This window comes from Rhinolophus hipposideros (genome assembly GCF_964194185.1).
Source record: "Rhinolophus hipposideros genome assembly, chromosome: 19".
Lineage (NCBI taxonomy): Eukaryota > Metazoa > Chordata > Mammalia > Chiroptera > Rhinolophidae > Rhinolophus > Rhinolophus hipposideros.
In genome coordinates this window covers 43855658-43871116 of record NC_138065.1, presented here as the reverse complement: position 1 = coordinate 43871116, position 15459 = coordinate 43855658, and the positions used below count along the sequence as shown (strand labels likewise).

At 52.1% G+C, this 15459-nt stretch overlaps 1 protein-coding gene across 1 annotated transcript in view; it reads left to right on the top strand.

The window, feature by feature from the left end:
* The window catches only part of LHX4 (LIM homeobox 4), a 41899-nt gene that overhangs the window by 14722 nt on the left and 11718 nt on the right, over window positions 1-15459 (top strand). The window contains exon 2 of the mRNA XM_081025286.1: window positions 2136-2307. Coding sequence (XP_080881412.1) covers window positions 2136-2307 — 172 coding nt within the window. The remainder of the gene's footprint in view (window positions 1-2135; window positions 2308-15459) is intronic.

Below are 15459 nucleotides of genomic sequence, written 5' to 3'. Positions count from 1 at the left end.
ATCCCCTCTTATTTGATGGAAATTCCTGTAGCTCATGTACTCAGCACCTTGCTGGGTACATTGGAACTCCCTGGTAAATACTTATTGGTTGAACAATTTGTTTGTCAAGGAGGAAACCTACTGAGATTAAAAAAACAAAACAAAATCATAGAAACCAGGACAGGTAGCTCAGTCGATAGGTATCTACTTAAGTGTGACTCCTGGTAGTTTCCATGGGGCATTTTGGTCTGAGAATGGGTTCAAAGAGCAAGACATCTACAGGGTCTGACTTTCAGACAAATGTTGAAGGCTGCTGTGGCCATGAAGAGAACAGGCTGGGGTTAGGGTTTAATTGGGTCCAAGATTGACACTTGTGTGTACAGGGCTAGTGATGACAATTGACTATCTCAACAGCCTGTCTATAAGTTTTACATACAAATGACTCAATCCTTGAGAAAGCTTTCTCTCTGCATAGGTTTAGATGTGTTCAATTCCCCTGCCCCCAGGGCACTGAGGCTAATTCCCTTACGTGGACGCTCTTACGTCATAGCACAACCAACAAACATGGTATGATTCAAGAAACATATGATTCAAGAGATTTGGTTTTACTACTTTTGTGGACATTTTGGAGCGTGCAGGAGAAACTAGTGAAGAACTGTTTCAAGGTGAGCTTCTTGGAGGGAGTTGATCAATTATTTATCTAGTGATGAACCCCTGTGGCATTCCTCTTGCATGCCAGGCACGGTGCCAGGCAGTGAGGATACAAAGCTGAGAAAGAAACACTCCTTGAGGATCCCACCTTCTGATGGGAATAACAGTGTGTAAACAAACAATTAGCCAAAGTCCTATTTATAGTAGAAGTGAGAAACCCGGGGGTTGCCAGCCTCATGGTGGGCTATCATAGCAGGCCAAGTGCTTGCACTTTTATGTTTTTGTCTTTAATGTATTACCTTCCCTTTAGGGGCAGGGGAAAGGACAGGGGGAAATGGTTAGAGATGCTAGCACTATTTGATTCTCCAGCCTTGGAAGCCTGACTATTTCGTAGATTTTGAAACAAGTTCAGTGGCTCGAAAATACTATCATGCCCACCCCCAAGCCCCCACCTGAAGCAATCCCTTGGTAAAGATGGGACGGCAGGAAAACAGACCTTGGATAGGAAGTCACCCAGGGCAGGAAGAGCAGGGTGGGGCTATGGTTAGGGTTCATTTGCAGACAACAGAATCCACAGGTATTAGGTGGCTTTCAACTCAGTGTCCACAGTTCTGGGCCAAGCTTCCGGGAATAACTCCCAGCCCCCAGAATTTCATTGCTACTGCCATGATTGCTCAGGATATTAAAACCACAGACCCTCCTATCCTCTGCATGCTCCACACCAGCACAGTGGGAGTCTGCCCCTTGACTGTGCCTCCATTTAACTCAGTTCTGAATTCAGGTCTCTTTTAAATACATCTGATCGGCAGGCTCTAAATCATATTTGGAACCTGAGCGGCAAGGAAGTCTGGAAAAGCAGTTTCTGGTTTGTCTGCAGCACAGGAAGATACATTTGGAGGGGGTGTTGATGGAGCCAATCCATGGTATCCATTGCAGTTCATTAAAATACTCTCAGGAGATTCTCTCAAAATACTGCGATTCTCCCTCCAAGAACACACTCACACCTGGACCTCGGTCACTGCCTGCCTCTACACAAGTCATTTGCTTATTAGGCCAGATAGTCTCTCAGGCTGTGCCTAAGTAGGGCTCACTTTGGGGCTGACATTTTTAGCCCAGAGTCCACCCAGTAGTGAAAATGTCATGGAAATAGAGGGGAATGTTTTGGGGTCTTCCTGGCCTCTTGCCTGTGGACTTACAACTGGCATAAATGGGGTTAGCTGATGCTGTCACCTTGAGGTGCTCTTAGAAACAGGTGACCTCTCTGGGCCAAAGCCACCCTAAGTCAGACCAGCAAAGCATGGATTGGATGTCAGTCTCAATCGACCTCCTTAACTAGGCACCTTTGTGCAGTGTACAGCCTGCACAACTGTATGCAGCAGCCCTGGAGGTTTGGGTTATGTCCTTTCCAACAAATGGCAGAGTGGAAAGGCATCCCACACAGCACCTGGTCTGGTTAGCAGTGCAGTGCAGAAAGCTCACGCTGCCTCTCTCTCCTCTCCCCACAGAGATTCCCCAGTGCGCTGGCTGCAACCAGCATATCCTGGACAAGTTCATCCTGAAGGTCCTGGACAGACACTGGCACAGCTCCTGCCTCAAGTGTGCAGACTGCCAGATGCAGCTGGCTGACCGGTGCTTCTCCAGGGCCGGGAGCGTCTACTGCAAGGAGGACTTCTTTAAGTAAGTCAGAACCAGGCGCAGATTCCTCCTTTGTGCCCTGGTCTGTTTCTGCCTCTCTCTGGGTGGTGTGGTGGGGAAGGGAAGCTTGCAGTATGGCAGGGTGGGTGGGGCGATGGGTCCCTCCTGGGGGGTGGGCAGATCCTCCTGCTGAGAGGCTGCTCCCCCAAGGACCCCTTTGGATCACCAGCCCCATCATTGCCGGAGGACCAGGGTCTCTGTGTCACTTGAGTTCTGCAAGGGGAGCCTTCGGTAGGGAGCACGTGCCAGGCTTCTCCAGGGTGGCTGGCAAAGAGTCCCGGCAAATCCTCAGAGGAGCTGCTCTTTTTATCTTGGATGTATCCATCTTGCAGCTTTCAGAGCAGGTGCACTGAGGGTCCTACCCTGATTCTAGATGAGTCTCTGTGGCTGTATTTCCCCATGTTGCTTCACAGGCCTCAGAGGCTTGGAAGAGTTGTTCCCGATAAGGGTTCAGCTAGGTTCCATTAGGGTCATTGCTTTCCATGGAAATATGACGAAGAGGCCGTTTACATGTGATCTTTAAGAGCCCAGACCCTGCCTGGGTTTGACCCCACTAATTAGCTGTGTGCTCTCAGGCAAGTTACTTAGCTTCTCTGTGTCTCAGTTTGCTTACTTGTAAAAGGGGGCAGATAATAATTGTTCCTACTGCACAGGTTGTTATTAGCTTTGGATGAGTCAGTATGTGTAAAGTGCTTAGGACAGTGCCGGCATCTGAGTGTTAGATCTTTAGACTGCCCTCAATTTTTCATTCTGATGTTGGGTCCATCAGAAAAAACCCTGTTGGAGCTTTGGGTCAGGCTAAGAAGACCTCCTAGAATTTATTTTCTGTGGCATTTAGTCTGGGACTTCTGTCGCAGAAGCTATTACCCGAGGCACTTAGCCTGGTGTCTCAGCTGACGTGGGCCGGCAGAGGACAGCACAGCCACGAACAGGAGGTGGGGATTGTCCATCAGTGACACCGAGCCCAGGGTGGATGGCCCGTGGGCGTGTGTGGAGGGGCGTGTGCGGGGAGTCTGGCCAAGACCTGGAAACATTCAGCACGAATGAGCGAGCCCCAGAGAGGTGGTATGTGTCCTTTAGAGCTTGTGTATTCTGGAGAGTGGGAGGAGAAATGGGGAGAAATGCCAGTCCTAGAAACGGAGCACAATGTCTCCTAAGTTCTCCCCAAAGGTTTAACTCCAGGTAATATGTCATTTGAATTTCTGAAGATTCTCATTTTTTTTTTTTTTTTTAGTGGAATATGAGTTGAAAAGCATATTCAAGATTATCTCGGTACCTACTGCGGCTGCCTCCATGGCTTGTGTTCAGAAGGCCGCACTCATTGTCACCATCACACTTTGGGCAAATATGCACTGCTATCTCCTTGTGTGTGTGTGTATGTGCACACGCGTACCTGTGTGCGTGAGCGCTGCGCTTGGGAGCAGTAGCTGACACGGGCACACCCAACAAATCCTTGATGGTTCTAGTGGAGAGATGGGCCTCTGGTTCTTCATCTAAGCCTTTTCTGTGGACTGCTCCCCTTTCTCTAAATCTTCCTTTTGCCTTCCCCGCCTCTGACCCTTGCCTTGTTTCCTTTATTCTGGCATTTACACAGTTCTGTCCTCTCTACCCTCATCCCTGCTCAGTGGACAACAAGAGTTTGCCTCTGCCTTGCCCCCTCAGTGAGGCACATACCAGGCACCGTGACAGCTCTTATGGGCCCTTGGGGTGGATTTCATTGTGTGTGTGTGTGTGCACGTGCATGTTGTATGCCTGTGTGCACCTGTGAATATAAACCTGTGTGCATGTGAGGAAGGCAGGAGGAAACAGGTAGGTGGGCCTGGCTTTGGGGGTTGGATGAGCTGTCCCTGCTTCTGAAGTCAGGACACCATCTTCCAGTTTGTCCCTGTACCTTTGGAAAGTCTCATGAGCTCCAGGGGGAGGCAAGAGGCCATGCCACTTTTTTGGGGACAAGATAGGTGCCAAGATGTCCCTGGATCAGATCTCTGGCTGGACCAGCCTGGCAGGTCGGGGGAGCCTGTGGGGTGCAGGCAAAGCCTGTGAGGGCCACAGAATTAGGGCTCTGTAACCAGAGAAGCTCCTTTGAGCCCCAGAATCACCCTAGGGCCTCATCTGGTGTTTGGACATTGATGGCTGGTCTGGGTTTAGGAAAGAGATATGGCAGCAGCTCAGATATAGGTTTGGGGTTGGGAGAAGTACTGATAAGGAAAGAGGGCCCCTCTAGACCCAGGAGGGGCTCAGTGTGCGGGCCAGAGAGGGATTAGCACTGGTCTATGAGCCATGAGCTCTTGACCAGAAATCACAATGATGGTCACTTCCCCAGGCTGGTGCCCTGACCCCCGGCCTCCACAGCCCCCCCACGCCGTGGCCCTCATTTGGAACCTTCCGGGGCCTTGCTCAGCAGTAACTTCCTGATGATACCCCCACCCTCTCTAGCTCAGATGTCTCCCCACCAGACCAATGTCCTACCTCACAGCTCAGGTTCTGACTCCCTCACCCCCCAGCTCCTTCAGCAGGGACCCCCTCTGCCTACAGAATATTCCAGATGCATTGTACCATCAGAGCCTTCTGCCCTGTGCCCAGCCTCCCCTCTCATCCTAGCTTATAGCTTTCCTCCGTAGTGGACTACCCCCTACCCGCACCCCCCGCCCCCACCCCTTCCACAGCAGGATTCCCCTTGGCCATGCATGCTCTGCATTTCCTCACCTCCACACCCTGGCCCAGGTTATTTCGTCATCCCAGGATGATGTGCATCGTCCCAAAGTCTCCTCATCCTCCCAAGGCCATGAGTTTAGCTCCTCAGTGGGTGGGAGCTACTGGAGGCAGCCACCCTGTCCCTTCCCCCTCCTGGTGACTCAGCAGGAGCTGCCTTGGTTTGTTCATTCATGCACGGGTTTGATCTTCCTGTTGGCTTGAGGAAAGGCTCATTAGTTGAGCATTTTTCTGTCCCCCACATACACACCTGGCCCCGAGCCTTGCCCACAGGCCATTGCTGGGTTTGATGCCACAGAGAGGAGATTACATAATGAATTTACAGTGTGCTTTGGTGACCAGCTTCTTCTGTCCCTCGAATGGAGTCCTGGGAGTCACAAAGGCCCAGACTGCCTTGGAAATGCACAGACCGTTATTTAGCCAGTTATTCTCCTTATTCCACAGGATTGCCCTGCTTCATAAAATGATCCCCTCTCAGGGGTGGGCTTTATGTAAGGCCAGGGAGCTGGCCAAAGAATCAGTGCTGAATCTAGGTCATTAACTCTGTGATGCGGGTGTCATGTGGAGAGAAATTGAAAGCTGAAGATTCTCCCCACTACCAGTGGAGGACCAAGCAGGCATGTAGATTGGGCACCTCTGAAACCCTCCAGGGAGGACACATGAATTACAGGCAATCAGCACCACCAAATCCTTGGGACTGTGGCTCTTCGGTGTAGGGAGGCACAGCTGTAGGTACAGTTTGGTGTAACAAGTCACATTCCTACGTGAGGCAGGGAGGGAGGGAGTTGTCCAGGGTCAGAGTGACTTTACCTCCCACTCGCAGGGGTCTTGGGACCTGTTGCCCAATTGGGGCTCAGGCTGTGACTTGGCCGCAGAGCTGGGTGCTCTGCTCCCCATGACAGACAGCTCGTTAAATGTCCCCAGGCTGTCAGGTGGCACACTGAGTGGGGCACACAGGCAGTGTGGTGCTGTGAGAAGAGAAAAGATGAGGCAGGCAGGAGGGGGCAGGGCCGTCCCTGGAGCCCCCAGTCCTTTCCTCGTCCTCTGCGGCAGGAGTCCCCTCTGGCTGCCTCGTGAGAGGGAAGGTAGGCACCTTGCACTTGAATTCGCCTGTCAGACCTCAGAATGCATTCAGCTGTAGGAGCTGGGAGAATCCCTTCTCTATACTCCTTGAAGAAAAAGAAACAAAAAGAATTAAGAAAAAGCACGGTCCTTTGGCCCACAGCCCTGCTCAGAAGCAGAGAGCAGGGCTCACTGGCCTCACCCATTAGCTCTGTGGTTCTAAGTTCTAGGATCAACCTTTTAAATCACTGTGCCCAACACAAGGGGCAGAGCCACTGCTTTGCGTGCCCTCAGGGGACATCCTTTGTTCTGTGTGACGTTTTTAAAAAAATTTTATTGGGGAATATTGGGGGACAGTGTGTTTCTCCAGGGCCCATCACTCCACGTTGTTGTCCTTCAATCTCGTTGTGGAGGGCGCAGCTCAGCTCCAAGTCCAGTCGCCGTTTTCAGTCTTTAGTTGCAGGGGGTGGGAATTGAACCGACAATCTTTTTTTTTTTTAATTAATTTTATTGGGGTGACAATTGTTAGTAAATTTACATAGATTTCAGGTGTACAATTCTGTATTACATCGTCTATAAATCCCATTGTGTGTTCACCACCCAGAGTCAGTTCTCCTTCCATCACCATATATTTGATCCCCTTTACCCTCATCACCCACCCCCCACCCCCTTACCCTCTGGTAACCACTAAATTATTGTCTGTGTCTATGATTTTTTGTTTCTCATTTGTTTGTCTTGTTCTTTTTGGTTTATATACCACATATCAGTGAAATCATAGGGTTCTCTGCTTTTTCTGTCTGACTTATTTCACTTAGCATTATTCTCTCGAGATCCATCCATGTTGTCACAAATGTTCCTATATCATCTTTCCTTAACGCCGAATAGTATTCCATTGTGTATATGTACCACAACTTCTTTATCCATTCATCTATCGAAGGACATTTTGGTTGTTTCCATGTCTTGGCCACCGTAAACAAAGCTGCAATGAACATTGGCGTACACGTGTCTCTATAGAGAAATTGAACCTGCAATCTTGTTGAGAGCTCGTGCTCTAACCAACTGAGCCATCCTGGTGAAGAGTTTTGAATCAAGACTGTAATGTGAAGAGTGGCCCCTTGCAGGTGTGTTATCCCTCAGAAGTGGGGGAGGACGCAGGGGAACGCTGGGGGTCAGCCTTCCGCTGGGGGAGACGTGGTGATACTGGTGACTGGCAGCAGAGGGCGATGTTGGTGTGTGCAGACAAAGAAGTGTTGCAGGTTGTACTCTGTGGTTGTTGCATTTTTCTTTTGGGGCTGAACTCTGTCTTGCTCAGTAACATTGGCTGATTTTTGCTGTTGTTTGTTGTTGTTGCTTCTTGGGTCCTTGGATCTTGTGTCTCCAAAGGAAATAAGATTCCGAGGCTCAAGAGGAGAGGCACTCGGTTGACTGATGCAGTGTGGTGTGTCACAAGCTGAGGGGCCAACAACTCTTTGCACTGCATTTGCTAAGCAGGTCCTTTCTGGGCTGTGTGTCCTGCATGTCATGGGTCCCCTCTTTCCTTGCAAAGGGACCAGGGTCTGGGGAAGGCAGGGATCTGGGAGTAGGGCTTCCGGGACCCCTCCTCATCGCCGACTGCGTCCTGGGAGGAGCCTGACAGCTCCCTTACTCTGAAGTGCAGTGAAGACAGGACGGGTTCTGTGCTGCAGGAACTGGTTCAAGCGCTGTGTCTGTCAGCTGGGTGCCCTGAGGCAAGTTCCTTGACATCTCTGAGCTCCAGTGTCTTTAGGAAAAATGGGAATGTTGATGGTGGCTGCTTCAGGAGACCTGGCACACTGGAGCATCTTGCAAAATTTTACGAGCAGAGTGCTTTGGGGAACCCAAACGGAATGCTGTTGAATTTCTGGCCTGTCTTTTACTAGCTGTTTGTCAGCAAACAAGTGCCTAGACCTCTCTGAACCTATTCCTGTATCTGTGAAGAGACACTCGTTCTAACCCACAGAGTTTCTGGGAGACGGGAAGAAGAGACAGTACAAATCGTGTCAGCACGATACCAGGTGCTTGATTAGTATCTCTGGGTTTCTGGCCCTGATTGTGGCCACTTGACCCACAGCCCTGGAGGGCCTGTGCTGGCTTCCGGCCTCCTCCCCTCCCACCCCCCACCCCAGGTTTGAGACCTTCCCGTTGACATGACTTTTAATGGCCTAGAACCCCTTAGATGGAGGTGAGGGTAGCCTGGTGGAGCAGGGAGGGCACATGGCCGTATGCGGGGGATACCCCACAGGGTAAAGATGTGGATTTACACGAAGATGTGGGAAACAAACCAGCGATCCCTATAATATGAAAACAAACATAGCTATGGAATCAAAGAGCCACAGTCATACACATATTAAAGCAGAGCCTTCAAGGACATTCTAGGCCTGTGGGGAGCTTCAGGCTGTACCCCTGGCCACTGGCAGTGTGTGCTCTCACCTGTCTGCCAGAGGGGTTGTGCGGAAGGCGGAGGTGTGACTGCCACTCCAGGGTATTCCTGTCTAGAACTTCTTGCTTCTCTGGGGGTGTCTCCCTGCCCCCAGCAGAGATGGGCATTGTCGCCCTGCCTGGTGGGCAGAGATGGGCACTGTCGGGCACCAACTGGGATGAGGGCTGCTGTGTCGCTTGTCAGCGGGTGGCTGTGTGGGCTGCTCACCCGGCCAGGCGGCTCCGCTCCTCCCCCAGCCAGTCAATCTCCAGGCAGTCGGCAGGGCTGTCAGCCAAGGGCAGGTAAGCGGCGTCCTTGAGAGCCCAGGAGCTGCTGATTTATCCCCACAGTTCAGAACAGTCTGTTTTAGCTCCTGCACACTCGGTGTTTGGCCCGGCCACAAGGTGGTTTTGCTGGCTCCTGTCAGGTCTTTACTAGTGACCTTGTCCCATCACTCTGATGACCTGGGCATCCATCTCTCCGCTGGGCAGATGCCCACAGGACATTGGCTAAGATGGGACAAAGCCAGCTCCATCTCTCTGTGGGGTTGACTTCATAGAGGGAGTAGGTGTGGGGTGGAATCCCGGCTCAGTGTGGATTTGGGGCATTAGACCGCTCTGAGCTTCACGCTCCCATTTCTAAAAAAGGATAGGAATAAAAATATCTCCTTTTCAGAGTTACTATGAGGAGTGAGTATGATGAAAGAAGGAAGTGCTTAGTTATCATTATTAGTAGCGGTTCTTAATAAGGTCGTGATGGTTTTGTCTACATAGGGAGAGAGAAAAAGAGAGATGGAGGGTCCTCGGGGCAGAGGCTACAAAAGGTCTCAGGCCAGACAGAGTCCCAGGGTGGGAGGTGGAGCCGTGTCTTGGGGCGATGGTAAGTCAGGTGATTGGAACCACTGCCCACCTCTGTGTGTGGGGATGGTGTAAGAAGCCAGAATGAGTTTCCCCACAGGATGGCACCCTTCCCTGTGTGGTCCAGAGCTCTGTGGCGGTAATTGCAGCCCTCACCTTCACTTCTCAGAGTGAGGTTTCCAGCTCCAGCCTGAGGGACCGGAGCTGTGCTTGTGCTTATGTGGCCACCTCTTGCTGACTGGCACCCTGTTACTCCAAGAAGAGGCCCCTTCAGTTCTGGGGCTGGTCATGGGTAGAATCTGGGGCCAGGTTCTTGCCAGGTCACTTGTTATTTCTGATAACTACACACCTATAGTTCTCTGTCTCTCTGTCTCTCTCTCTGTCTCAAAATGTGCTTAAGGAACTCACAGGGGGAGGGTCTCTTTGACGTTCGACTTTCCATAATTTCTGAATAGTTTATAGTCTAATTCCCTCGCTAAGCAAATTAAACCTTTTAAGGTAACAATCAGATGGTGCAGATAGTGGCAGAGTGTGTGGACATTTGTAAGATTCAAACACACTGGTGGGACCAGGCCCACAGTCATTTGCGAAGGCCGGTAATCAAGGCAGAAGCAATTACTTAGCTGAGCAGTTCCCCCTGGGATCTGAGGCTGTATATCAGGGGTGATGAGTCCGTGGATTATCTGTCTGCCGGCCTCCAGCACTCAGTTCAGCTGTGCCCGCCCACCCCCGTAGTGCCCCCCCCCTCCAGCCCAGCCCCTGGTGATGGCCTCCTGACATCTGTGGAACCTGCATCCCAGAGACTTTGCTGCCTTGGGGGACTCTGTAACCAAAGAGTTACACCTGGGAGTCAGGTGGCACCTGGGCTATGCAAGTGGGGACCCCAAGCAAAGAGGGATCTGGGTAACTTGGGAGTGGGAGGTGTGGGCAGCTTCTTTACCCCAGGAAAACACACCAGCCAGCAGTGCACTCGCCTCATCGCTGAGGCTCAACCTCCGTCTCTCTCCTTCGCCTCGTAAACCCCTCCATTCAGGGACCCAGTCACGGTCCGCCTCCCAAACGCCCTCTCTTTCATCCCTGCTGCCTCTGTCCTCTCTCAGGCCCCTGTCCCCACACCTCTGCACCGCTGGAAGCTTTCCCAATCAGCTGTTCTTCGTGCCAGGCCAGGCTCTGGCCACGTTGCCCCCATCGCCTCCTGACACTTGCACACTTAGCACTCAGGGCCACCATCTGGCTCAACCCCATTTCTTGCTGGTTCTCTGGCTGAGGTCACATGGCAGGAGTGGGGGTGGGGGTCCTGTGAGAGCCAGTCTCTGGCTTGTTGCTCTGGTTCCTGGAGATCTGTCTGTGCCCCTGGAAGCCCTGCTTAAGGAGAAGCCACAGACCAGACTTGGGCTCTGTGGTGGGTCAGCACAGTGGGTTAGCCTGGGGTGTGGTGTGAGGGGCATGGGTAGGGCCACTGCCTGTCTCAGCACCTGCCACACCACCATTCAGAATGAGTCCTTGAGTCTTAAGGGACTTGAGAAACAACAAGCAACATGCAGATGCCACAGGAGGGCCCAGTACATCCATCGCATGGGTTTCTCAAAGAGTGGTCCATGGAATAGCCATACAGGGGACATCTGCAGGGTGGCTTGTTAAAAGTGTGGATTCCGGGCCCAGCGTCAGGAGTCAGGGGTGGCTCTTCTGCTCAGGGTAATTTGGTAACAGCTGAGCTAACACCTTGGCAGAAGAAGAACTAGCCTGGAATAAAGAGGGAAGATTAGGAAATCTTCCTGGAGGAAAGGAATGGGAAGGAGGGAGAGTGGTATTGGGCCATCAGCCCACTGCTCCCAACCTGTCCCCATCTGTGTCAAGGGAATAATAACACCTATCTGTAAGGGCTGCTGTGTGGTTTAAATGAGATAGTTCACTTGATGGTGCCGGCTGCATACTACATATTTAATGCACATTTACAGAAATAAAGGGAGGGGGCTGGGCTCTTGTAGAAGAGGAAGGGGTTCTACACATCCCATCGTCTCTTGGGAAGCAAACCTACCCCCAGCAGGGAAGGAGGACAAGTGTGGCTGAGGGAAAGGGACAGCTGGACTCTAGCTCCTTTTTTGCTACTAACTGGGCTGTGTGATCTTGGGCAAGTCACTATTCCTCTCTAGGCCTCGTTTCCTTCTGTGTTAAATGAGGGAGTTGGACTGGGTCACTGGTTCTAAGGCTTTTCCAGTAGCATTCATTTCAAAATAATATTGAACACTTGTGAAAAAGAAGAACATTATATTAAATACCCCAAATAAAAAAGCAGAGCACTGGGGGCAGCTCTGGTAGACGTGGGAAGTGTATGTGTGAGTGTGTGCCTGGGGTGGGGGGAGGCTGTGTCTTCACTCCCCAAAGCTCTAAACTCCTCTGGTGTCCGGCCTCCAAACGTGGCCCCTGTCTATGTCTGGAGAAGGCTGACCATTCTCGGGCAGAACTTTATGTGCCCATGACATGGCTGTGGTGCTGATATATGCTGGAAATATTGGTACATACAGTAACAGTAAATATCAGCAACTTACCTGTCAAGTGTGCTGATAGATAAAAGAAATACATGTAGGGAAGTGTCAGCTGGGAAAATAATATACGGCCCTCTGTAAATCACCGCCAAGCAATTAAAGCATAAAATTAAGTTATGCAGTATTTTGTTTCCTGGGGATGGTGCGCTGTGCTGTGGCAGTTCCCCACCATGGGAGGCTGGCTGCCCCCCCTCCCAGCCCGACTGCCTTCCAATGGCCAAGAGTAGGGGAGAGCACTGGATTCAAATCCCAGCTCCACCATTTATGGCTGTGAGGCCTCTGGCACGTTACCTGACCTCTCTGAATTATGATAGCATGCTGTATTAAAGCATGCTATAGACATGGGCCAGATGTTATTTATTCACCAAATAGTCCCTGAGCACATAGCCTGGGCCAGGCACTGCTTTAGGTACTGGATTCTGCAGGGAACAAAACAGATATGTTCCTTCCAGAGAGGGAGAAGGACAATCAACAAACAAGAAATGCACAGTACATCCATTGGAGAGAGGAGAAGAAGGGTTGGGGGGTGCAGAGGTGGTCAAGGAATGCCCCTGGGGAAGGTGACACTGGAGACCGGTAGGAAATGCAGGAGTGAGCCACAAAGCTATCTGAGGAAGTGTTCCAAGCTGAGGAAGCCGTGCCGCCGAGGAGCCAGCATGACTGGGGTGAGGAATGGGCAGACGGGCTGAGCTGAGGCTAGGACGGCAATGGGGGCTGAATGGTGGAGGGTCCTGGTGGCCAGGAAGGGACTTGGACCTTTACTCTGAGTGAGTGGGGAGCCACAGGAAAGTTTTGAGCAGGGGAGTGAGGTGGCCTGATGCAGGACCCCTGTGTGGCTACTGTGTGGAGAATAGATTCTGGCCAAGGGCTGAAGTCAGGGGACCCTGACAGAAGCAGTTGTGGGCGAGGGGTGGTGGTGCCTGAACTAGGGGGCAGAGATGGACATGGTGGGAAGTGGTTCAGTTCTTGATGTAATTTTGGGCACAGCCAACAGGATTTGCTGACAAATCTGATGGGGGTATCGAAAGCTTTGGGCCTGAGCGATTCGAAGAATGAAATCACCCTTCTCTGCGATGGGGCAAACCACAGGAGGAACAGATTCTGGGGAAGGTCAGGAGTTTAGACATCTAAGTAGAGATGCTTGCAGGGCAGGCAGAGAGACACACTGTTCTGGAGTTAGGTGAGAGCTCTGGGCTGGAGATGGAAGTGACATCCCAGAGGAGTGGGGTCAGACGGGGACGGCGTGTGGGAGATGATGGAGAGGCTGCCAGAGGGGAAGAGCAGACCAGGACAGCTGGGTCCTGAGACCAAGTAAGTGCAGTGTCCTGAGGAGGGGGCAGGGAGCCAGTGCTGTCGTAAGGTCAGGGGAGACGTGTGTGTGTGTGTGTGTGTGTGTGTGTGTGTGTGTGTGAAAGAGAGAGAGGAGAGATTTATTATAAGGATGGGCTCACGTGATTTTTGAGGCTGAGAAGCCCCAGGACCGGCAGTCAGCAAGCAGGAGACCCAGGACAGCTGAGAGTCTAAGGTCCAGTCCAAAGGCCGGCAGGCTGGAGACCCAAGGAGAGCTGATGTGTCACTTTGAGTCTAAAGACAGGAACAGATCAGTGTGCCAGCTCAAGGCAGTCAGGCAGGAGCTGTTCCCTCTTACTCTCAGGAGGCTCCTCCTTTTGTTCTAGTCAGGCCTTCACCTGATTGGATGCGGCCCACCCATACTGGGGAGGACAGTCTATTTTACTCAGTCTGCTGATTCAAATGTTAGCCTCACCCCAAAACACTCTCACAGACATACTCAGGATCATCTTTAGCCAAATATCTGAGTACCCTGTGGCCCAGTCAAGTTGACACATGAAATTAGCCATCAGAGTAGATTCAAGAGAAGCGTGGGAACAGGGGCATTAGAGATCTTGCCTATAGACCCCTCTTGTGAGGAGCGTGGCTCTCAAGGGAGTAGAGCAATGGGTGGTAGAGGCGGGGAGCTGGGGGGTCAAAAGAGGGCTTTTTTTAAAGTGGCAGAAATAATAGCATACTTGTATGCTGCTGGGTTGGATCTAGTAGAGAGAAAAATTAGTGATGGGGGAGACAAAGGGGGTAATTGCTGGAAGAATGATCTTATGAGGCAAGAAGGAATGGACTCTGTGCCCAGGTGGGCGGTCAGCTTGGCACAGGAGCACAGGAAGCAGAGGGCAGTTGGGGGTGGGTGGACGGACAGGAGAGTGGGAAGGCATGGCAGGTCTTTGCTGAGAGTTTCTCTTTTCTCCAGGGAAATAGGAAGCCAGGCCACCAGCCGAGACAGAGGGTCAGGGGCTTGAGAAAGAGAAGGTATCTGGGAGGGTGGGAGAGTGAATGAATTACGAGGGTGTATGGTGGTTTCACGGGTCCTCTTGAGGTCCAGGGCATACACTTAAAGTGAGCCCAGTTGGTGAGGTGCTGTGTGTCTCTCAGCTCTGGGTGGAGAAGGAGGAGGGTTGCATTGAGGCAGGGAGCTGAGGGTGTACGCAAGAGCAGGATTGGTAAGACGGACCAGGACATCTTTGCTGAGGAAGGAGGGAAGGAGGAATGGAGGCCACGAGGGGACAGTGAAAAGGTGAGCTAGTCCTGGCGAGGTTGCAGAATCCTGGGCGAAGAGTGAGCTGGGAGGATAGGAGGTGATGCTTGGACCTTGGATGGTTGGAAGTTATTCCTGGAGGTGTAGCAGTTTCTGGTAACAGAAGGGTGTGGGGTAGACCATGGGAGCGAGTGACTGACAAAGGATGGAGGCCATGACCTTCAGGAGAAGAGGTCAAAGAATGGAGAGGGCAAGGGCAGGAAGGACTGTCGTGTGGATATCAATGTCCCCGAGAATATGGCACGAGGGATGGTGACAGTGGTGGTGAGGTAGGAGCCAAACTCGCCAAGGGGTAGGGGGCAGGTGGTAGGGGTGGCAATGACTACCACAGGAGGGGAGCAGGGCTGGGGCCTGAGGGCTGGTGGGAAGGAGTAAGTGAGACGATGTACTCACAGGGGCACCCAGCAGGTGCTTGGGAAGTGGGAGCTGCTTTTATTGTAGAGTTTTGGTGACCAGAATATGGCAGCTGGCCTGATCACAGGACAGAACTTAAAACTAGGAATGTGCCAGAATATCTGTGCCCGTTTCTAGAAGATGTGGTGTCTGCAGGGGCTGCTTGTTGCCGTCTTTCTGCAGCACCCCCTGCACTTGAGACCTGTCAGGCAACCCCCACCAGGCCTGTCAAGAGCAGCAGGGGTGGACAGATAGACAGGCAGGTGGGAGCCCAGGCTGGGCACTGGAGCAGAGCGTGAGAACAAGGACAGAGGCCCGGCCCCCTTCCCAGGCTCAGGAGCAGCCCCTAAAGGTCGGCAGTCACGTCTGGTACAGTTTCCAGCCAGCAGGCCCAGGCCCCTCACGTCTGACGCGGCTCTAGGAACACGGAAGGTGATGAGCAGCGTCAGTTCATGTGTGGGACGGACACCCCCGGGGGCGAAGGCACCCAGGGCAGCCCTGCATGGCAGGGCTGGGAGCCTC